The following is a 24,071-nucleotide window of genomic DNA, read 5'->3' as shown; positions in this document are numbered from 1 at the left end:
TATTTTATTAATTTTAATATTAACTTAAATTTTTTATTTTTATTTATTTATTTTTTTTTTTTTTTTTTACACGGTGGTCACCAGTCACCACTTATCAAGGCCCGGAAGCCACTCAGAGATAAGAGTTATTGCAAGTACAGTACGTTAGTGTGGAGATTTGATGAAGTGTTTACTTAAGAGGGCGGTTCAACGAACCGCCCTCTTAGGAATTTGTTAACGTTGGACTTGAACACATCCAAGTTGTAGTCAGGTGGGAAACAGGCAGACGGAACAGAGTTCCACAGAAAGAAGCTTTGTTCATGGAATCCACGTTTTGATTTAGGCACAGATAAAGAGTGGGGGAAATTTTTCACAGTGGATTCAGCTAGACGGGTGTTTTTCGTGAAAGATTGGCGAGGGGGGGGGCAGAGATTGGAGTTCAGACGAGCACCTGCCATGGAAATAACGATAAAACAAGGATAGGCTCGCAACGTCTCTTCTGTGGGAGAGAGGTTGCAGGGTAGAGAAAAGGGCATCCCCGACTAAGCCACGAAAATTATTTAAAAAAATTAGATTTTAAAAATATAAATAAAACAATTGCACGATCATTGCGGATGTTTTGTTTGTTCTAGTCATAAGATCTGATTTATTTGGACGAAGAAAAAATAAAAGTGTATACTACTAGTAATAATAATAAATAGATTAATTTCATCATGAAAATAAAGAACAAATATCAATCTAATGTGCAATATTTAAGATCGTCGGCAAAACAAAACAAAACAAAAAAGCAAACCAATTCTGGTTTGCTAAAAGTTAAAAAAAAAAAAAAAAAAAGACCGCCACAAGAATATCGAGTTTTTAATAACAAAAGTTAAAATACAGTTTTAAGAAGACTTTGAAGTAGCATGTGTTCTTTACTTGAGACAAAACTTTGTTTTCCGCCGAAGGAGAAATCAGGAGGTCATTCAAACCACCTGAACCGGCTTTTTCTTTCAATTTTACTTTCACTCTACAGGTTTATATTCGCTCGTTAATATTTAGATCTATTTAGCAATCATTATATTTATGGTTTCAGAAACTTACATGAATCGAAATGAATTTAAATAAACCTTTTAAAATGAAATAAATTAAAGTTTAATTAAACAAAGAAAAAAAGCGTAACAATATTTAAAAAAAAAAAAAAAAGAAATCGTGTTTTCACACGATTTCTTTTTTTTTTTTATTACGTTTAATAAAAAAAACTATTTTTCATTGATAACGAGTGTCATCATTTAATCATAGACTTTTAAGAGAAAACATAGCTTACCATAAAAAGCGTCCAACCTTCTGGGTTCATCGCGGTCTGCTTTAAATGTGTCTGTGATTACATAAGTGTCCATGTGCTGTTTTCAAAGTCTAACATAACCGCTTACATCAATTCATTTCAAATATATTTTAATTAGTTGCTGAAAATCAAATTATAATATTTATTCTTACAACATGAATGACACATTTTGTTTTTCCTGATAAGAATAAAATTTATTTCAGAATTAAAATATGAAATGAAAAAGAGTACATTTATTGAATGTTTGCTCGTTTTCATAAGCGGCTCTTCAAATTTTCAAAATGTCGCTCACATCAACTAAGAAACCACAATTGTCGAAAAATGTTCTCGGTTTAAAGGTATGTGAATTTATTTAAGTAATCTGCATTTCCTTTATGGTTGTGTTATTGTCTGGGTTACTTTATGATAGGAAATATTTTGTTATCTTTACCACCAAATGTTCACGTTACCACTTCTTGTGCACAGCATCAGATTGATTGCTAAACGAAACATAACCACGTGCAAATACAATCAGCAAATTTGAATTCAATTAATTGATTCATTTAGTATAATAAAATTTCAAAGAGATTATGGTTTAAGACTTGCAACAGATTTTCAATTCAGGATTTCGAACTTTGAACTCAGTTTAAGTTTTCCTTTCCGAGCTTAAAGTTCTTGTTTTTCTCAGTCGATTAAAAAGTTGCACAGAACGCGCTGCCTGCACATCATTTTCCTAATTTCAAAATTTGTTTGTTTATTTATTAGCGGAGCTATCCGGCGTTGCTCGGAACCGTATAAACAATGAGAAAACTGAATTTGATTTTGAATATATTTGTTATTCTTAGGAGAGAGGAATTTTTAATGTATTTGCTATTTCGAGCAAAAGAATATTTTACCTACTAGGTACGGGCGAAATGAATGCCGATGCTCAAAATGTATAAACATTTTGGGGTACTCGTGCAGAGTGATCCGTGCTGAAATAATAAGGTTATTATTTAAAAAGGCCATTCTTAACGCAGGGAGGGGAGGGTGTTTTGTACCTATTCTGTACTTTAACCGGTAAAATCCATTGAGTGCGTACGGTGGTTATATAAGAAAATAAAGCTGTGTAATAATACGTATTATAAATGTTTCTTTTCTGTGTCATGTTAGTACATTACATTAGGTGTCATTTCAAGTTAAAAGTTTAGGGTTTGTATTACTGTGCACATAGATTCGAAAAAGTTGTCAAAAAACAAATATATAACAATAAATATTATCAAAAGCAAGATCAGTTACTTTTCTTCCAAACTGGATACATTTTTTTGTGTTTTTATTCAATGTAACATGTTTATTCAGCTCGAAAAACCTGCAGTGTTTACCGATGTGCTGGAAAATTCCAAATGGCGCCCGACACTCTCTTTAACATGGTAAGTTTGGGAAAAGTGTTATAAATAATAAACTAGACAAAATACTATTAAAAAACACCGAATATATGTCAACTTATGTCACGGTAACATATATTGAGCGAATTTCTAACAGTATTTTGTCTAGTTTATTATTTATAACATCTTTTCCTGAACTTACCGTGTTAAAGAGAGACTCGGGCGCCATTTTGAATTTTCCAATATATCGGTAAACACTGTATGCTTTTCGAGCTGAATAAACATGTTACATTGAATAAAAACAAAAAAATATATCCAGTTAGGTAGAAAAGTAACTTATCTTGCCTTTGATAATATTTATTTGTTATATATTTGTTTGTTTTGACAACTTTTTCGAATCTATGTGTACAGTAATACAAACCCAAAGTTTATTTACTGCACCCATCTGAATTAGAGAAAATCACGATTTAAATGTGTATGTCTCGTCTAAATAACTAACGATAAATATCTTATATGGCCGATCAAACGGGTGATCAAAAAGTCAGATCGAGCGTATCGGAAAATGAAATGAGACCAAATTGACAACTGGCCTTTTATTTTTATTTTTTCTTTATGGCGGGGGTGGGGGGGGGTTGTCAGAGATTATAGTTATAGGTAAAAACATTAGAAACACTTCAAACATTGGGGAAGGCACCTAAACCATAAAAAATAACGGTAACATAAATGCATAAGCACCAAAATTGTTTTTGTTTTGTTTTGTCCGTTAGTTAAATCCGGCTAAAAAAACAATAATAAAAATAATCCGAAAACCGCAAAGTTCAAGCCAAATTGAAATTTTGGTACTTGTGCATTTAACGAACCAGACATAACTCCTCCCACTTTGCTCCAACAGTCTGATACGACCGTACGTGGTCCCCGGCAGAATGTATTTTCTTATTAGTGGAAGGAGGGTTTCGGCATTCCTATTTGCTACGTTAACCAAAAAAAAACAAAAAACTCCTTTTCGGCGGGGTCGGCGTATCCACCGAGGATCCAAACCGGTGTTAGACGTCTGCCGACGTTGGGTTTCCAGTGGTTGAAGAAGACAGACTTGTCGATTTCGACCGTATGGCCTGCTGGGCCTCCTATCTACCAGGGATTCCTGAGAAAGTAATCCCGGCATATTATATCTCGCAGGAAATTCTTCCAGTCCACAATTGTGTGGTGTGACCGCAGCCCACATTCGCGCTGGAGATTCCTAGTCACCGCCATCTCAAACGCCCGTATCGGAATTCTCGTCTGCTGCTCGGCACGTGTCGAGTTGAAACTAAGCGCGCAGCGTTTTCATTGGCTGATGACCCTGTTTCGTCAGACAGCAGCAAAACCCGAGCTGTTGACGTCATGCGTTGGATAAAGCCGAGCAAATGCTGAGTTACGTCTGGTTTGTTAAATGTACAAGTACCGAAATTTTTATTTGTTACGTTTGAATAAAAAATAATTATTAAAGAAAAAACAGTCGTGTTCTCGTCGAGTAAGTTTTTTTTTTATTCAAGAAAATAAAAGGTACTCATTTTTGCTTACAAGTGCTACTAATCTGGACTTGCACCAATTTTGTTCTTAATAATTACCTATAACTATAATCTCTGGCAAAAAAAAAAAAAAAAATCTCATCCCCCCCCCTCAAAAAAAATATCCACCAAGAAAATAAAACATAACCATGTGGGAGCCTTTCCTAGTCTCACACAAAAACACGCGTTCACATTTCAAGCTATATTACTTGTCATATACATACGCGCACACAAACATATGCGTGCACTTCCACACACGTACATATGTTTGCGTACATACTCACATTCACGTGTATACACACACGCTAACGTACGCACATGTACGCACACATGGACAACCTCACTTCCCTTTCAAAGGAAATCCACACATGCGCAAAAGACCAGCGGAAACAAATATAAAAGCAAGAGCAATAATCAGCACCTTCCCTTTTTGGACCAGCTCTCTAGCTGAGAGGTTCGGCGAACCAGCCGCCTCCCTTTTGGGAGGCTCGCGCGCGTCATGTCCCCTGCTACTATGTATGGGGTACGAGCTAACAGACAGTATGTACACTTTATACGTTTTCTATCTCGATGGCCTGGATTGACTTTTTCTCATTTTCTCTCTATACTACAATAGACTTTCCTCCTCACCTGCTAACAGCGAGAGACGCACACCAAACTGGATTGACTTTCTCTCTTTCTCTCTCTACAACAATAGACTTTCCTTCTCACCAGTAAACAGCGAGAGACGCACGCCAAACTAAACACGTGTAGTACCCTTTTCTTTCACTTGTTTCTTCACAAAATAAATTCCTGTTTGTTTAATTCAATTTAACACGTAGTTCGTCTCTTTCTCAATTCAATTCATTTTCCCTATTTTGCACCACCACCACAAATTGGTGACACCCGAACGCGAGAGGAACATGCATTTCCTTCTACACCAGTCCGCTACAATCAAATAATCCGAAAAGCGCAAAGTTCAAGCAAAAAAAAAAAAGGGTCAGTTGTCAATTTGGTCCTATTTCGTTTACCGGTACGCTCGATTTGACTTTTTGATCACCGGTTTGGTCGGCCATATTAGATATTCATCATTAGTTATTTAGACGAGACATACACATTTAAATCGTGATTTTCTCTAATTCAGATGGGTGCAGTAAACAAACTTTTAACTCGAAATGACCCCTAATGTATAACATAAGACACAGAAAAGAAACATTTATAATGCGTACACAGCTTTATTTTCTCATAGAACCACCGACCGCTTTCAATGGATATAACCTGGATTACCTTTAACCTTACAATTGAATAAAAAAAACATATAAAACTTTAATTAAACCTGGAAATACGATTTAAAAAATAGCGCGGATAAGTAAGTGCACTAGCACCCATTTTTTTTTTTTTTTTTTTTTTTTTTTTTTTTTTTTTTTGGCATTATTTTACTTTAAGGCCCGTCTCACGTTCGTATATAAAAAATATTTTTTGTAGATTTTGGTGTGCTAAAAACGAATCTGCAAACCGTTTCCGTCACAAAAAATAGTTTTCATGATATGAAGAAATTACTTTTTCAAGAAGTGGGTAATCACTTTCTGATGTAAATTTAACTTAAAATGAGCACCCACTTTCTGGCCACCTGAGAGAGGGGGCATTTTTTGTGTGTTTATTGGCTAAAATTTGTTTGTTTGATTTCTTTTGCATGGTATTAACCCCTGAACTCTGGGACTATTTTTTCATTTCACAGCCTAGCCTTCGTTTACATTATGCTAGCAGTGTCAGAAATCGCCATTAAAAATTTGTGGTAAACACTGAAATATTTAGACTTACTGTCTTTCGAAGCTTATAACTACTTGAAAAATGTAATTCAAACCCTATTTTTTTTAATTAAAGGAGCAAAGACCAAAATTTAAAAAAATAACAGGTTTAATAGCAAATTATGCAATATTTGCTTTTTTTTTTAAATCTGGTTTTCTTTAAAAAAAATTTTTTAAAAATCAACGAAATTTTATTTACTTCGATTATAAAAAAATATATATAAATTCCAAAAAATCACTTACCTATAAAAACTACTGTTCAATGGGTACTTCCATTCTTCATTGTTAAGAATTTATCCATATTTATACTTATATTGCATGTCCTTTTTAAATAAAATACTTTTTTAAACAAGGATTCCAAGGATGTTTTTCACTGTTCAAATAAAGGGAGACAAATTTCTGATTTTTTTTTCGCGTTTATCTTCCAGTGACTTCAAAGCGGCACAATTAATGTCTCTTTCTATTGTGTGCTGTAAACCAAAATTAGTATTTTTGGGCCTCCTTAGTTGAAAATGAACACATTCACTTATAAGTTTTTGCCGTTAAACAAAAAACCCACTCTACCGATTTTTTTTTTTTTTTTTTTTTTCTCTCTTAATGAAATACAGGAGTTTTTTGATTAATATATTTTATTTCTACTTTATCAAGTGAATTTTTTTTTTTTTTTTTTAAATATCTAAAAAAAGAAAACATTGAATGAAATAAAAAAAATTTTGTCAGTGTCCAATATTTACTTGACAATATAAGCATAACATGCGCTTTCACTTAATAAAAAAAAAAATCAATGTGGTTTAAAAAAAAAAAAAAAGGTTTTACACTTTGGACTTTACAGGTAAATTTCCAAAAAACACTTTTTTTTTTTTTTTTTTTTTGGAAATTAGAATATTTTATTTATTGATCTTTTATCTTCAATTTGTGATATATAAAACTTTGGTACGTAAATTAATTATTTAAATTTTAAGACATTTCAAAATGGTGGGGTGAATTTAAAAAGAAACGTTTGTCTAAAATATTATATTTGGTTTATTGGAAAGAGCATAAAATTTCACATTGACCTTAAAAATACCGTAAAAATGGAACCAATAGAAAAATTTTGATAGATTTTTAAAGTTTAAAAATTGAAAAAAATTTAACTTGTAAAATTCAATTGATTTCATACATAAAAAAAATGGCTGCATAAAGGTGCGCCGACACTTTGTAAACACTGTTTTTTAAAAAATAATATTTCTATTATTTTTTAAACAACTTCAATAGTTTATTTTGGAAATATATTCCATAAAGAAAATAAACAACCCACTTTAAAAAGAGAAATTACGAGTTTTTTGTATTTTATTTGCAGTTTTATGTTAGGGGGTGTCAAAAATTCTGATACTCCTAATGCTACGCACGAGCATAAACGAAGGCTGTTAAATGTGCTCTCGCATACCAAACTACCTTGTCACAGTGTAATATTAGCAAAAAATTAAAATTAGGCGAAAAACTAGTTTTCCAAATATTGAACCATGTAATCACAGGTGGCCATTTTATACGCACAAGCGCGCACGTGGTCGACGCGTGCGCATACAAAAATGGCTAGCCGTGGGCTTCATATTAGGAAAACTACTTGATTTTTGTCTAATTTTAAATCTTGCCAGTACTACACTGTGACAAGGCAGTTTGGTACGCGAGTGACATTTAACAGCGTTTTTATGCTCACGCATAGCGTAAACAAAGGCTGGGCTGTGAAATGGAAAATAGTCGCAGAGTTAAGAGGTTAATACCATACAAATGGTAAATTTGCGACGGAATGGTTACCATATTCTTTTTAAAGCACACCGAAAGCTACAAAAACTATTTTTTTCTATACGAATGTGAGACGAGCCTTAAAGTAAAATAATACCGATTTTTCTTTATTTTTTAATTTCCTCATGTCTTTATTGAAAGATGAAAACAGAAAAAGAAATCGAAAAAACCTTTTAGCCAATAAACACTCAAAAAATCCCCTTCTCTCAGGTGGGCAGAAATAGGTGCTCATTTTAAGTTAAATTTACATGGAAAAGTGATCACCCACTTTTCGAAAAAGTAATTTCTTCATATCATGAAAACTATTTTTTTGTGATGGAAACGGTTTGCAGATTCGTTTTTAGCACACCGAAATCTACAAAAAAAATATTTTGTTACATACGAACGTGAGACAGGCTTTAATGTAAAATTTTAACATTTTGACCCCTCCCTTTACTTAAAAAATCACCGAAAATCAGGAAATCAACCAATTCTAATGAAATTTTCAGTATTCATTATTTTTATGTAAATCTTAGTGAAAATGTATTATTTTGTTTAAACAAAAAGTACCTTTACTAAAATTATGGTTTTCAATAGTAAAAAAAAAAAAATGCCAGAATTTATTTTTGCTTTTTTTAATACAAATAAAGCATTGTAATTTGTAGCAATAAAAAAAAAATAATTTTTTAATGAATTCGATATAACTCAAAGAAAAATGAATTTGTCGAACTACTGATATTACCATTGAATTAAGCATTGTTTATTTAATATTTTCACACAAAAAAAATATAATTGCCAAAAAATTTCTACTTTTTTTTTTAAATTACAGGTTTTGCATAATTTTTATATGCAAGATTTTAATAATTTCCTTGCTCGCAAGAATGTGAAACTTTCGGCGTAACATTTTTTATATGATATTGAACAATAATTACAAAAAATTAATTTAAAAACAGGAACATAGAAAAATAATTAAATTAAAAAATGGAAAAATTTATACAAACGTTCAGAATAGGAATGTATGGATGCACATGTGGGGAAAAAAGAAAAATATCACACTCCCTTTCTCCCTTTTAATTACATGACGTCATGTTCAGTCTTTTGACTGCCTGAAATTTTGGGCCTTCGTATATTCTGTGTATACAAAATTTTAGTTTGTTGCATTTTGCGAACAGCAAAATCACTTGGTGTGTCATAATTTTGGGGGAATTTTTGACACCCCCTAACACAAAACTGTGAATAAAATATAAAAACTCATAATTTCTCTTTTTAAAGTGGGTTGTTTAATTTCTTTATGGAATATACTTCCAAAATAAACTATTAAAGTTGTTTAAAAAATAATAGATATATTATTTTTAATTTTTATAAAACAGTGTTTACAAAGTGCCTGCGCGCATTCATGCAGCCATTTTTTTTATTTTACATAATGAAATCAATTTTACAAGTTAAATTTTTTTTCAATTTTTAAACTTTAAAAATCTATCAAAATTTTTCTATTGGTTCAATTTTTAAGATATTTTCAGGTTCAATGTGAAATTTTATGCTCTTTCCAATAAACCAAATATAATATTCTAGACAAGTGTTATTTTTTTTAATTCCCCCCCATTTATTTTGAAATGTTTATTAAAATGAAAGTAATTAATTTTCTTACCTCAAATTTATATATCACAAATTGAAGATAAAAAGATCAATAAATAAAATAAGCTAATTTAAAAAAAAAATCAGTTATTTTCAAATTTACCTGTAAAGTCCAAAGTTTATAACCTTTTCTTTTTTTAACTGTTGAATTTTTTTTTTTTTTTTAAGTGAAACATTATAATGTTGTTATATTGTTCAGAAAATTTCGTAGAATTACGACAATTTTTTCTATTTCATTGAATTTTATTTTTTATATATATTTAAAAAAAATTCACTCCATAAAGAAGAAATAAAATATATTAAATCAAAAACTCATGTATTTCGTTAAGAGATTAAAAAAAAAATCAAATCAGTACTGTTTTTTTTTTTTGTTTTTTTTTTTGTTTTTTTTTTTGTTTTGTTTTTTTATCGGCAAAAACTGATAAGTGAAATGGGACTATTTTCAACTACGGTGACCCATATTTACTAACTTTTGTTTACAGCCAGCAATAGAAAGGGAGATTAATTCTGGTGCTTAAGGCCACCGAAGTCCTTAACTGAAAGAAAAGGCAGCGTTTGTCTCCCTTTATTCCAGTTGTGAAACATCTCCTGTCGTAGTATTTTTTAATACTTGTTTAAAAAAGTATTTTATTTAAAAAGTACATGGAATATAAAATATAAATATGGATAAATTCTTAACAATGAAGAATGGAAGTACCCATTGATTAGTATTTTTTATACGTAAATGATTTTTTGGAATTTATATATACATATATTTTATTGTAAGTTAAAATTCGTTGATTTTATTTAAATCTTTTTTAAAGAAAACCGATTTTTTAAAAAAAGCGAATATTGCATAATTTGCTATTAAACCTGTTATTTTTTAAAAATTTGGTCTTTGCTCCTTTAATTGAAAAAAAATATTAGGGTTTGAATTACATTTTTCAAGTAGTTATAAGCTTGGAAAGATAGGAGGTCGAATTATTCAATTTTTTATCACGCATTTTTAATGGCGTTTTCTGACACTGCTACAAAATCACTCGGTTTTGAGGCTAATTAATGTATGTTTTGTACAAACAAGGTGTTTTTTTTAATTATTTAATTCAATATCTTAGGACTTTACCAATTATCTTTGAAATAGACCCAGGAAACTAATATTTATCTTTTAAAGGATTAATTTATTTAACTTCAAAATTTAGCTGAATTGAGTAGCTCGCCGTGAAAACATTTTTCATAACTTTTTTTTTTTTTCACGTGTACAAATATTTTTTTCCTTTTGGAAATGAACTTTAGTCTCTAATTTTTCAAATACAATTAAAAAGTAGTCGGAAACCTTTAAAAAAATTAGGATGAATCGTCTTTCAAAACTAGGTCCCCTGTTTTTGTCTGTCCATTTTTGCCCATATCTATTACCTTCCTAGGACAGGTATTACACGTATGAAATAATTGTATCTTATCTAGGGTAAGTAATTTACATCATGTATATGAAATAATTTTACCTTTGCAAGGACGAGTAATATACAACACATACTTAAAATAATTTTACCTACAAGATGGGTAATTTAAATACATATATGAAACAATTTCACATACTTTTTTTTACCCCAAAACGAACATTACTTTCTCCAACCCAACCCCCAAAAGAAAACTCAAGAGTACATTTAAAATTAACATAATCATGCTTTCTACCCACCACTACAACCATCACATCATTCCTGGATGATTACATAAAAAAATTTTACAAATATAGATCACCCTCTACAGAAACTGGCCTAGTAAACTTTCATAGACAACTAACAATATATATGTATTAATCTAATTTTGAGATCGTAAACTGTTTAAGCCATATCCGGAATCGATTTCACAAATAAAGTAATTTTGAGATAGAAAATTGTTTTGTTATATTTGCCCTCTATCTCATTTAATCCCAGGCAATGCCAGGAATTTTGCTAATATATATTTCTATCAATCTCCTTCAATCCCGGGCGACGCCGGTAATATTGCAAATAAATTATCTCACGTATCTCATTCAAGTTTGAGTAACACCGAGTATTCTGCTAGTGTATATGTGCAGCTATCTAATACAATCCCGGGTGACGCCACGTATTCGTCTATTCTGTATTCATTCAAGACGAGCGATGCAAGGTATTCTGCTAATATATATTTCCACCTATCTCATCCAATCCCAAGCGACGCCAGGTATTTTGCTAATATATATTCTCACCTATTTCATTCAATCCCGGGCAACGCCGGATGTTCTGCTAGTATATATCTCCATCAATCTCATTAAATCCTGGGCGACGCAAAGTATTCTGTTAGTATATATTTCAATCAATCTAATTAATCGAAGGTAACGCCAGGTATCCTGCTAATATATATTTGCATCTATCTCATTGGATTCCAGGCGCTCATGTATTCTGCTTGCATACATTTGCATGTATCTCATTCAATCCTGGGTGACTCCGAGTTTTTAAGTAATATGAAAAAAGAGCTCCAAAAAAGGCATGTTTTTTTAGCCCTAAAAGTCCCAGAGGAATGCGAACCAGAATTTTGCCAGGGTCACCCATACTGAATTTATATTAAAAACAATAGCCTCCACATTTTGGTCAAGTTTCAGGAAAATCTAACGGATGGATCAAACACTATGGGGCAAAAAGTGTCATTTTTAGCCATTTTTGGGCATTTCTTTTAGCTCTTTTTGAGCCCCTAGGGACGCTGAATCCCTGTGTAATTGGATAACGGGGCAGTTTGAGGCCTTAACACATGTATATTTGAGTCGACCACCATGAAAAACTACTATATAGTCAGACATATCAAGTTTTTGTTGAGAAATATAAAAAAAGAGCCACAGAAAGGGGTGTTTTTAGCACGAAAAGTCTCTAGAGACGCGAAACAGAATTTTGCCAGGGTCACCCATACTGGATTTATATTAAGAACAATGGCCTCCACATTTTGGCCAAGTTTTTAAAAAAATCTGGATCAAAAGTTATGCGGCAAGACATGTCATTTTTGGGCATTTTTGACCTCTTTTGAACCTCTGGGGACACAACGGGAATTTTTGCAAAGAAAATTTTTTTACTCTGCACATCTATTTAATGAAATACAATTTGTGGCAAAATTTCAGGAAAAACTAATGGATGGTTATCTGGCAATCATCCGGAATGACGGACTCGCGGACGTCACTGAAAACATAGGTCCCTCTCTGATAAATCGGGGGACCAATAATAATAAAGGTACTTGTAACAAATGGGTATCCATATATTTCAGTACATCTATACAAATGACCTACCAGAATTTACAGACATCCGTAGATTCATATATGCGGATGACATGTGTCTTGCGACACAAGACAAGAGCTTTGAAGCAATTGAGAAAAGAATCTCCAATGCCTTAAAAACCCTAGCCTTCTACTATAAGAAATGGTTCCTCAATCCCAATCCTGGAAAAACAAAAGTTTGTAGTTTCCACCTTAACAACCACATAGCCAACAGGAAGCTGAAGATCCAATGGGAAGGTAAGGAGCTAGTAAATGAACCATATCCAGTCTACCTTGGCATCACACTGGACCGAACTCTCCCCTTCAAGACACACATAGACAAGCTCCGAAAGAAGATCGCGCCTCAAATTAACTTAGTCAACATACTGGCTAACTCGAGTTGGTGAGCAGACCCACACACGCTAAGGACAACATCATTAGCCCTATGTTACTCCACGGCTGAATATGGCGCTGCAGTATGGTCTCGCTCAGCCCATGCTCACCACATTGACGCAGATCTCCACAAAGCTTGCCGGATCATAACCGGAAACTTAAAAAGCACACCTCTACCAGCCCTATACCGATTAAGTGGCATACCACCACCTAAAGTCCGCCGGGATATAATTGCGAAAGTTGAGCGTACTAAACAACTCGAAGACCCCAGACACCCTCTCTATGGCCACTCGGAGGTGGCTAGACGATTTGTGTCCTGGCGAAGCTTCGCCACAGTGGAGGAACTACCGGACACTCCTACATCCTCTTACTGGCTGCAGATGTGGAGAGAGGTAGACCCTCAGTCTACAACTATAGCACTGCCAGAGCCCAATGAAACCTTACCACCTGGCACACACCTGTCCCGTTCGGAGTGGGTCACTCTGAATAGGGCAAGGGCAAAAGTTGCAAAAACTGGCGACAACCTCCTCATGTGGGGTTACTCTACAACTGCTGAATGCCCTTGTGGTGCCCAAGTTCAGACCATCGAGCACATTTTAACATCTTGCCCACTGGGGCCCAACTGCACGGACGAAGACCTCAGTGTTGGTAATGAAACCGCACGCCGCTGGTTGAAGAGATGGAGCGACAAGATATGATATGATGACTACATTGACAGTTCTGTTTGAATGAATATCACATTTAAAATTGTCGCTGGCAAGTAGTTTTTCTACTTATTATTATCCAATGTATTCCCTATTGTTTTCACTTGTCACCATGTTTGACAGCTGACTATGACATAGTCGTTTTCAAATCCAACGTAAACAGGTTCTTGGTGAGCCGTCCTCTAAAATAAATTAACTCATCATCATCGAATCATCACGTGACACCTATTAACACATTTGCTGCCAACTACAAGTATTCTCATACCCTGGTGTCTGCTTAACAAAATTCTTTTGGTAATTGTGAATAAAGGAAGAGATTAACTTTCAAACACACCAGAAGCTGGCACCCGCGTCTCTTAACTGAGATATGTAAGCACAAAATAGATACTATTTTCAAATATATTTTATGTTTATTTTCACCCCTATCATATATTTTAATATACGATATTTCGAAATGATACAAATTCTGCAATGTATTTATTCTGTTTAAAACAATCGTGACTGATCGACAAGCAAAATCTCAATTTATAAAATTATGGATATTTTAATGTGACAGGATTTATATTTGGTTTCTCTCCTTTAATACAACTCTAATAAGGGCTTTTCATAATAAATCTAGTGAAATTCTGTCCAATGCTTTAAGTGTTTATTAATTGTTGTACTAGCACAATTTATAGTCACCTTGACATACTGTCCTTCTCTAGGTTACTTCATTTGGAGCCAGTAACCAACAAATCTGAAATGTTCAATTATAAAATTGATAACATATGTCCTGTTTTTCTTCAGTTTATGCAAAGAACTGTGATTCGTTTGGAGAAAGAACAGAATGCAGATGAAAACCAAAGAGCGATTGATGATGAACATTGGGTGATTGCACGATCCGTGGAGAAACCAGCAGAGTGAGTAGATTGAGAATAGATTCTTTCTTCTGTTTTTTTTTTTTTTTTCAATGTAAGAGAAATATTAACATATTTACTTTTAAATTTCTTAAAATATAGATTTGGGAAGAAAAAACAAGCTTTACATGACTCAGAATATTATTGGATAATAAATTGTAAGATAAACTTGTTCATAAACTTAAAACGGGTAATTCTTTATAGTTAAATTTTGTATAATTATTCTGTCAGTCTTTTTCAATTAATAAATCTTTACTTCATACAAAACTTGTATAATGTTGTTTACACCTAAATGTTTCATTCTTTACTAACAAAAAGTAATTTGTTAGAGAAAATAAGTAAAAGATAAAGTCCGCAACAAATGATATGTAACAAAGCACGTATGAATGCATGGGAAAATCTCAGCATATAGCAGATCTGCCAATGTTTAATAATAAGATCAAACTGTATTGTGACACGAAAAGGGGAAAATGCAATAATTATTGTATAATGTTGATATCCGATAAAGTCGGGGTCACAGATAATACCTCTGACTTGTTATCAACCATAATTTTCTCGAATAATCTTGTCAGAAATCACTGAACACTTAAGAGACAAAAATAGACAGATTGTCTTGAATAATCTCACCAAACAGGGGCTGAGCCATTAGGTGATAAAAAGAGGCCATAGACTAAACAGAGGGTAAGATTAACTAATGTTCTCTCAAATAAAAAAGTAACTAAGCAATAAAGAGACAAATGAATCTTAGGACTGAAAAAAAGTTATGATAACTAGTTTAGTCAAAAATTTCAAGGAGGAAGTTTTAACCAAAAGAAAATTATTTGGAAAGTTGGCATAAAAATCTATCAAAGAAGCAAGGAGAGATATAATTAATTGTTATGACTGATAAGATGGTGACAGGGAATCAATGGTTGACATACGAGAATAAGAAAAAAAGCTGTGCTGAAAAAAAAAGAAAAAAACTTGCACAAAAATAAAATATGTATAAATGTTGGAACACAACATTATAATTATTATGAAGACTGTCAAGAAACAAGAAACTTTATTTCTAAAATAAAAATATTCCGTTTCAGTTTGGTGTCAGTTGGATGTGAAGTTAGAATAGCCTTTGATGGAGAAATTGGCTAAGGAAGCAGTTAAATTAATGCCAGTTTCACACATGATTAACATTAAATTTGGTCTCCAATAATTATATTTTCACCTCTGGAAGGTTGGAACATAGACATCTAATGTTAGAGAAGTAGACCTTGTAGTGGTTGTCTATGTTGGAAGTTGTGACTCAGCGTTTTCTCCTGATTTGTTTGCTGGAATTTTTCATAGTTTGGTTGGGGAGTTTGTGGAAGAAGTTAGCAAAGTTATTAAAAGCAGAGCAGAAGGGAAGCAAGCGGTAGAGAGAATGGGGATGAAAGAATGGGTGAAGAAAGAAACTTTTGTAAACCATTGAAAAAGAAAGTCATAGCAGTTCCCACTAATATGCATTGGGAAGCCCTACCAGACTGCATTCACTGAATAACAATAAATAAAATAACAGTATTTTGCACTTGCTGATAGGACAGCCTCTTTGGGAGTTACTCTGATGTTTGGGTCCCTGATCATCAAACGAATAACAGCAACCCAGGAAAACATTTATCTCCAGCACGGCAACAAGAATAGAATGGAAAGATCATTTAGTTATCTCTAGCTACTGCTTGCACAAAACTATCGACCGAGTATACAGTGTTTGTCAGAAACATCGCTCATTCATTTGAGATGAGGATTGAGGGATAAAATAGGAGAAGCGAGAGTTTCTGGGCTGCCAAAAATGCATCCACAATGCCTTTTTTACTCTCCTTTAAAAAAAACAAAAACAAAAAAAGCTAAGTATTATATTATAGTTAAAACCTTGGCACTGTTGATCTAAGACACATATTATTATAACTGCTCTACTCCTATTAGAATATAGGAGTATGTGTAGTGGCAGCAAAGCCACCAGCTATATTCAGAGAGTATCAGGATAGGTGATTATGTTTAGTTCTTATGCATATTCTAACTTTTTCATCTGTGGCTTCAAGCACTATACCTTAATAAACCATCTCCACTGGCAGATTAAACCTCATGAAAATACCTGTTACCTTGTAGATTTTTGTCTGTGGAACAACAAAGACAACGTCTACTGTTTATAACTATGGTTGATGATAAAAATCCATGTAGCCTTCCTTTTTGAATTGACATTTGTTTGTTTGCACTTTTGCATTACTGGAAACTTTACAGTAAGTGACAAGCATGTGAAAATCCAAGGAATGTCTGCATCGATAACTTCTGGTTGCTCATCTCTCTGTCTGTGGATAAGCTGCAGCATAAACGAATATATAACCTGACTTTGGGTTAACAATAGTGGCCTACGAAAACAGGAGAACTGTTCCTGCAATAATCCGTATAATTTCATAACATTCCATATGATACAGTCTACATCCATGTCAACCCTCCCATCAGCGGGAGTTTGAAAAATTTGCAAGCTGATATTTTGTCCCAAAAATGAACTTGCTATATTACGTGCTGGAATGTAGAAGCAGCTTATCCTGCCTTCGCAAAATTCAAAATAGATTTCGTAGCTTAGTGGGGGATACCCTTTTCTCTTCCCTGCAACCTCTTTCCTATAGAAGAGACTTGCAAGCCTGTCTCTGCTTTATTGTTATTTTCATGGTAAGTGCTTGTCTTAGCTCCAATCTATGGTTCCCCCTTTCCAAACTTTCACAAAAAACACCCATCTAGCTGAAACCACTGTCAATAATTTTCCCCACTCTTTATCTGTGCCTAAACCGAAACGTAGATTCCATGAACAAAGCTTCATTCTTAGAACTGCACGCTTGTGGAACTCTCTTCCATTTGTCTGTTTTCCAGCTGACTACAATTTGGTTGTCTTCAAGTCCAACGAAAACAAATTCTTGATGAACCGTCCCCTTAAATAATCCAATTTACGATTACTACAAAATTATCCCATTAACTACTGTACACTCAATAACCCTTATCCTCGAGTGGCCTCTGGGCCTTGATAAGTGGTGACCCCTATGTAAAAAAAAAAAAACTTTGAAAAACTGCTAAACCATGTACCACTATCCCAGCACCTTTCCCACAGCAACATTGCCAACTGCCATCCACTCATCAAAGATGAAATTAAAGATATAATAAAAAAGGTGAAAAAAAAAAACCCAAATCAATCGGTGAAGATAGCATTCCAACAAAAATATACAAGTGATCTCAGAGCTAAATGGTTATATTAAATACTCTGCTGTATTTGGTGCTCAGAAAAAATGTATTTATACTTTATGGAAAAAAGAAACACATTTTGCTGTTTAAAATATTACTTTTATAGAAATTTATTGTGATGTTTCTAATTTTTAGAAAAGTTTTATGAATGCAAATTTTATTATTTAATTCATTCATTCATATTCTATTTAGATTTAAAATGTACTATTTTGTTTGAATTTATAATAAACTGTTTATTGCAGGTATCCTTTTGAAGAGAATCCAAGCTATGTCTTTTGTGAAGGGCTCAATTTTGGTCGGATGTCTTTCCTTGGTTGCAACCCAGAAATTGAGGCAAGTTTTTTCCAAATTATATTTTACAAAATTAATTTCTTTGGATTTTTTTTTTTTTTTCAATTCCACCTTAACTGGTTTGAATGCAATATTCATATTTCAATCAATTGAAAAAGTATCTGTTGCTAATGAAACAATGAGTAACCTTGGAAAACATTTTTATAGATGTCTACATAAAGGGAAGGAATTCTGAGAAAATGAATTTTTTTAGGATCTGTATTTGTTTTAAGAGCTACAGTATATACGATTACTTCACAAACAAATATAAAAGAATTTGTAAATTGAAAAAGGTAGGTCAATTTACTTTATATGGTGGTTCACTAGAAATCCCATAGGTAAACTTACAAATCTCTGTATTCATTGTGTTCCTTGGCAAAAATTACACTTTTGCTTTACACATGAAATTTAATGATTCTGTTTTTTAATTATCCTTCAAATGTTTTTGTTTTTTGTTTCTTTATGATTTCGATATAGAACTTCTTCATTGTAAAACAATTTATTATAATTAAAGAGGAGATGGGATAATGAAATACAAGCTCATCAATTTTTTTTTTTTGTATTCAGTAATAAAATAGAATTTATTTATAATGGCTAATAATAAATTTGTATGCAACAAAAACTAAAATAATGTCAGTGTTCTTTTAAGAAAATTGCTAAAGAAAGTACAATTTGGAAATAAAATCAATATGTATACAAAAAGACATTGATTAAAGCATGTTTGAACCTAAAATTAAATTCTCTACCTTCCTTAAAAATCTGGATTTTTTTTTTTTTTCTTCAAAATTGACATTTATCTATGAGATTAAAATCACCATTGTTTAATTTGATTCTACAGTGCATATTAATTTATATGTATGTAGATAAGCAAACCTCATTTGAAGCAACATAAAAAAAAAACAAACTAATCTTGAAATGAGCATGAAACCTGTTTTACTTTATATCTGGTTTTGTCTTGGAGTTTTTAACTTTTCTTGTTGGTCTTAATTCATTTTGAAAACTTGCATCATTCTTTTGTTTCTAGCAAGGATGATATAGAATATGGCTTTCTGTAAAAGTAATTCGTAAAATTTGTGGTAATGTGAAAAAATCTTTTTGATTTGTCAGCATTTATGGTTATTTTGAAATGTTTATTTTTATGCCTTTTAATTTTAACCTTTTTTTTTTTTTACCTAAAATTTTATAATGTATGCTTGTTTCAATATTTACTGTTAAACATTAATAATTCCAATAAACTACACTGTGTATCAAATTATTAACGAGTTTACATTTTTTTTAAATATTTAAAGAACAAGTGAATAAAAATCCATGAAACTTTGAGAAAGTGCTTACGATACTATTCAGCTACTCCAGTCCGAAAATAAAAGTATTTAAAGCAGTATTAGTGAAACTACGGGGAAAAAATGGAATATCTGTTGATTTCAGTGTGTCAAGTTATTAATGAGGTTGAGAAAACACAATATACTCATAATTTGTTTATTGAAATAATATTTAAACATTACATAAACTAGGAAAAATCCTTAGAAAAATAACTACATAGCAATTTCTACGTTGACATAATTAGTAGGGCATATGCGATACTTTTTTAGGAATGACTTGTAAAAGACGTTGGTCCACAGAATTAGTCAAATTTGTGATTTCGTCAACAGTTATTCCTCGCGCTACCTCTTGGAGAGCATCCCACAACTCATCTTTGCTCTTAAAATTGGCGTCCACTTGCATAGAGACGTCGCTTCATGATGCTCCGAAGGATCTTAATTGGGTTCAAATCTGGTGAACCCGCAGGCCACTCCATCTTCCGTAGCCCAGAGAACCCCAGTTGTTGCAAATACTCTTTGCTTTTGTTTGTTGCATGCGAGGGAGCATTATCCCACATAAAAATAATGGTTCTTCTGAACGTCAATCTTTGCTTCTTCAGCCATGGTTCAAAGTGCTTCTTCAGAAAAGCTATGTAAGCATTTGACATCATTTTTACGCCTTCTGGGACTCACCAATAATCCCAGACCAAATCATTATCCCACCACCACTTTGTTGGCGCCTTAAATGCTGATGACGATGTCGTCCATCTAGGACCCATCCCTTGCTCCAGCCATCTGGGCCATTAAGAATGACACGCACTTTATTCGTGAACAAAACTTTGGAAAAATCTGATAGAAATGGGCAACGGACAATAGTCCGTTACCCATTTCTATCGGTTTTGTATGTGATGTTGCTTTAATAGAGGCTTTGTCACAGCTTAACAGACTTTCCACTTATTTCAGAAGGCAACATCAAGTACTTTTTGAGACGTTCTTTAATCCAGCTTCGTCAAAGACTTTTGGACTTGTCTGCCCAGGGTTCTTAACAACTTCACATTTAATTTGGAGTAGAGAACAGTGTGAAACAACTCCAGATTTACCTTTATGAGCTCTCTTTCGTACCTATATAGGGTTCTTGACAAAGTTCTTCATGGTTTGATTGTACCTTCCTATCATTTTCGATATTTCGAGGGTAGTTCTAACTTTTGCTAGCTGTTCTGTAATAGTACTCTTTTCAGAACTACTCAATCCCCATTTATGACTCATTTTATTGACAAAACAAACTGCCTTGTTAATAATCTGACACACCTCAAATACCGTGGACTCAGCAATTACAATGGCAAGTTGTTTACACTGCGCGGAACAGTACGAAAATTTCACAGTACACGCCGCTCAGCATTGCCAACGTTTCCAAAGCTTTTGATACGAAACTACTGGTAAGTTTCTGAAACTGGTAAAAAAATGTTATCTCGTTAATAATTTGGCACGCAATGTAGTTAATCTATATTGAATCTTAATATCTGCATCATCTACATTTTTGTTTTTATCATTAAATAAAAAAATGCAAAGGATTTTTACATTCATCTTTTCTTAATGTTTTTGTATTGATTGTAGAAATTGATGAAAATTGATGAACTTGATAAATCAGAAAGACGTGAGAATGAAGTTACAGTTGGTGATGAAGAAATGGCATATCGGTAAGAAGTTTTGTTGAATAAACTGTTTCACATTTGATATATTCAAGCAAGATCACTAATGAGATAATAAGTGCCTTTGAGAAATTGACTTCTTTATATTGACTTTCATACTCTACTTACTTGACTTGCCACCTGGTCAGCTTTTAGTGTGAGGAAAATCAATCTCCTCATTAATCACTATAGATATCAACACTTTGGGTCCATTTAACGATTTGTTTAGCATCCCGTTTCTGCCAGTCACTGAAAGGAATAAGTTTTGCATGACACCATATCTGGTGCAACTTGATCAGCGCATTTTCTAAATGTCGACAAAACCTGAATACAAATTTTAAAATTGTCTGAAAATTTTTTCCATTAAAACATTGTTAAAACTTTAAACATTACACACAATGTTTGAAACATCTTTTCAGAAAAATAACTTCCCTGTCTTTCAAAAAAGTGCATTAATTGATTGCTTCATGTGTCAATGTTAGTGTGTGTGTGTGTGTGTATATATATATATATATACTGCCTCTGATGAGAAAAGTGTAAATTTTTAAAACTCCATGTATTTAAGAATAGCTACTGTTGTGTTTCCTTTTTATATATATATATATATATATTTGATGATGTAAATTTTTTATCCGTCATCTGTTAATTTTTTTCATTTTTATTTATATATATATATATATGCATAAATAATGCACGTCTCACTGAATGATTGACAAATTCAGCAGCACATGCTCCATCATGCATGCATAAATGCAGTAATTCAAATTCTTAATGGAATATTATATAGATGAACAGTACCTACTCTAGATCACTACTCAGATTTTCTTCCTTTAAGATTGTAATTTTTGCTTGGTTATTTTTACATTGAAATTTTTTAAAAGTGATTTATGTTTACTCTCAACAAACTACTTTTGTAAACAAAAGGAATCTGTTTATTCTTTGAAGTTTTTATGAACATTGTAAGGATTTTGCTGTTATGTTCAGTTTGATTAAATCTTAAAGTCCTGTCTTTGAAGTATAGTTGATAAAAGATCTTCAGAGACAATTTACTAAAATGATTCCCTCCCTTGGCTTTTATTAGCTACATTTTTTTATATATATGTAATAATGTTATATGCATTTCTGCTCTCTGCAAGAAGAAAAAATCTTTCTTGACTAGACTTATTTTAATTTACCCCACCTTAAAAGCTGGCCTTGTGTCTAACTTTGTACTCCTGGGAGCCAAATATATATGCAGTATTATAAGAAATGAATTGACGTAAAAATTGTTCCTTTCAACTGAAATTAATCACAAGATTATCAAAGTATGACATAAAATCTTTACGATGTATTCTAGAAAAAATAATCTTTCTGTTTGCATAAAGTTGAACAGAAAATCTATCGCAATTGTAACATTTTCAAATGTTAAACAATCATTAGTGAAGATCTTCAGACACAAAATTGTGAAGAGATACTGTTCAATCGTTGAATTATTGAAAGCAGTTGTTGAGAGTTGATGAAGAGAGGATGGAGGGGGGCATTGATGGATATATGATAGAACTAGCCTGGGTTTGCCCAGGTGTTTGGAGGTGTGTGTTGAGCAAAAAAATGGTAGTATACAGGACAAACTCAAACCCGTATCGCAAGGGAGGAAAAAAACGTGACGTCTTTGTCGTTGCATCCATCGCCAAACTGGAAGTGGCGAAGGTTTAAATTAAAGCTATTCAATCGAGAAAAGGGATGACTTTTAAAAATATTGGAAAAAAAAAAAAAAAAAAGCGTCCCCCTCCCTCCCTGTAGAAAAGTGTCTAGTTGAGGGTGGAAGAATTAATGTTTTTAGACAATTTTTCAATATTCGTCTGAAGGGTCGAAAAAAAAAACACCTTGTCTTTTTTTTTTTTTTTTTTTTTTTTTTTTTTTTAAATAAAGCTAACTTTAATTTTAAAATTTCGATGTTTGAAAAACAGTCCATAATATATATGTCATTATAAAAGTTCTATTTTTATTTGATAAAAAGAATAAAACAGTTAATAAATACAAAACAAAACAAAAAACAGTCCATTAAGTTCAAATAAAGACTGTTTGAATAAAATTTATGAAAAAAAAAAGGTTCATTCTATACGGTTTGGGCCATCCGTAGATAAAAATACGTCACTTCCGTCAAATGGCTTTGTAAACAAAGGAAGGCCAATCTACACCATTACCTATATTTTTATAATAACTAAAATTTAGATCTGAGATTTTTTTCCTATTTTGTATTTATTTATTGTTTAAGTATGTTTTTTGTTTAAGTATTTTTGTTTCTTTCTTTTCCAGGTTTAAAAACATTGTTGGTTCACATAAACTAAAGAAGAAACGTGATCGTATGGACACTTTAATGGATTCAATACCTGAACATACATCACACAAAAAAAGTAAGAATGGATTCCAAGCCAAATTCCTTAAACCTGCAGATGACTGAGAATGAACTTAACAAAAAACTTTTTTCTACTTTTACATGACCAATCATTTTAAGATTATTTTAAAATGTACATATGTATATATTGGACCATTCAACATTCTGTAACGTTTTATGTTTAATATATTTCTTGTTCTCTATGAAAGCCATAAAAATATAGTAATCATTGAATTCCAATTAACATTATTTTACTAATCATTTTTCTAAGGTGTTTTATTTATTTATTTTTTTACTTTGTTTTTATGTTTTTTTTTTTTTGTTTTTTTTTATTCGTCAAAGATGAATTGACAAATTCTAAAGAATCCAATTTTATTCAGCAGGTAATTAATGAATTATATCAAAAGATTTAATTGTGCAAAAGAAAATACTACAAGATGCAATATCTGTCTCCATTAGGTTTCCTAAATCTTACGCATTAACTCAATTGAACAATTTTAAATTATAATAAAAACAATGAAAACTTTTTGA

General features: G+C 32.3%; 2 protein-coding genes across 3 annotated transcripts in view; one reads left to right on the top strand and one right to left on the bottom strand.

The window, feature by feature from the left end:
* Nucleotides 1-1,441, bottom strand: part of LOC145277850 (dihydroorotate dehydrogenase (quinone), mitochondrial-like) — a 90,400-nt gene extending 88,959 nt beyond the window's left edge. For both annotated transcript variants that reach the window (XM_080129794.1, XM_080129795.1), the window contains exon 1: nt 1,286-1,441. In XM_080129794.1, the coding sequence (XP_079985920.1) occupies nt 1,286-1,315 (30 nt within the window). In that variant the 5' untranslated portion in view covers nt 1,316-1,441. The remainder of the gene's footprint in view (nt 1-1,285) is intronic.
* A 42-nt stretch (nt 1,442-1,483) lies between these two features.
* Nucleotides 1,484-23,799, top strand: LOC145277851 (M-phase phosphoprotein 6-like). Its single transcript, XM_080129796.1, has 5 exons — nt 1,484-1,641; nt 14,495-14,607; nt 18,093-18,183; nt 21,093-21,175; nt 23,462-23,799. The coding sequence occupies exons 1-5, from the start codon at nt 1,585-1,587 to the stop codon at nt 23,604-23,606; spliced, it is 489 nt and encodes a 162-aa protein (XP_079985922.1). The 5' UTR covers nt 1,484-1,584; the 3' UTR covers nt 23,607-23,799.
* The last annotated feature ends 272 nt before the right edge of the window (nt 23,800-24,071 follow it).

The sequence above is a fragment of the Euprymna scolopes genome, chromosome 6 (genome assembly GCF_053919585.1).
Source record: "Euprymna scolopes isolate OS-2025 chromosome 6, ASM5391958v1, whole genome shotgun sequence".
NCBI classification, from domain to species: domain Eukaryota; kingdom Metazoa; phylum Mollusca; class Cephalopoda; order Sepiida; family Sepiolidae; genus Euprymna; species Euprymna scolopes.
Note: the sequence above shows the minus strand (reverse complement) of the source record. Positions and strands in the feature narration are given on the sequence as shown.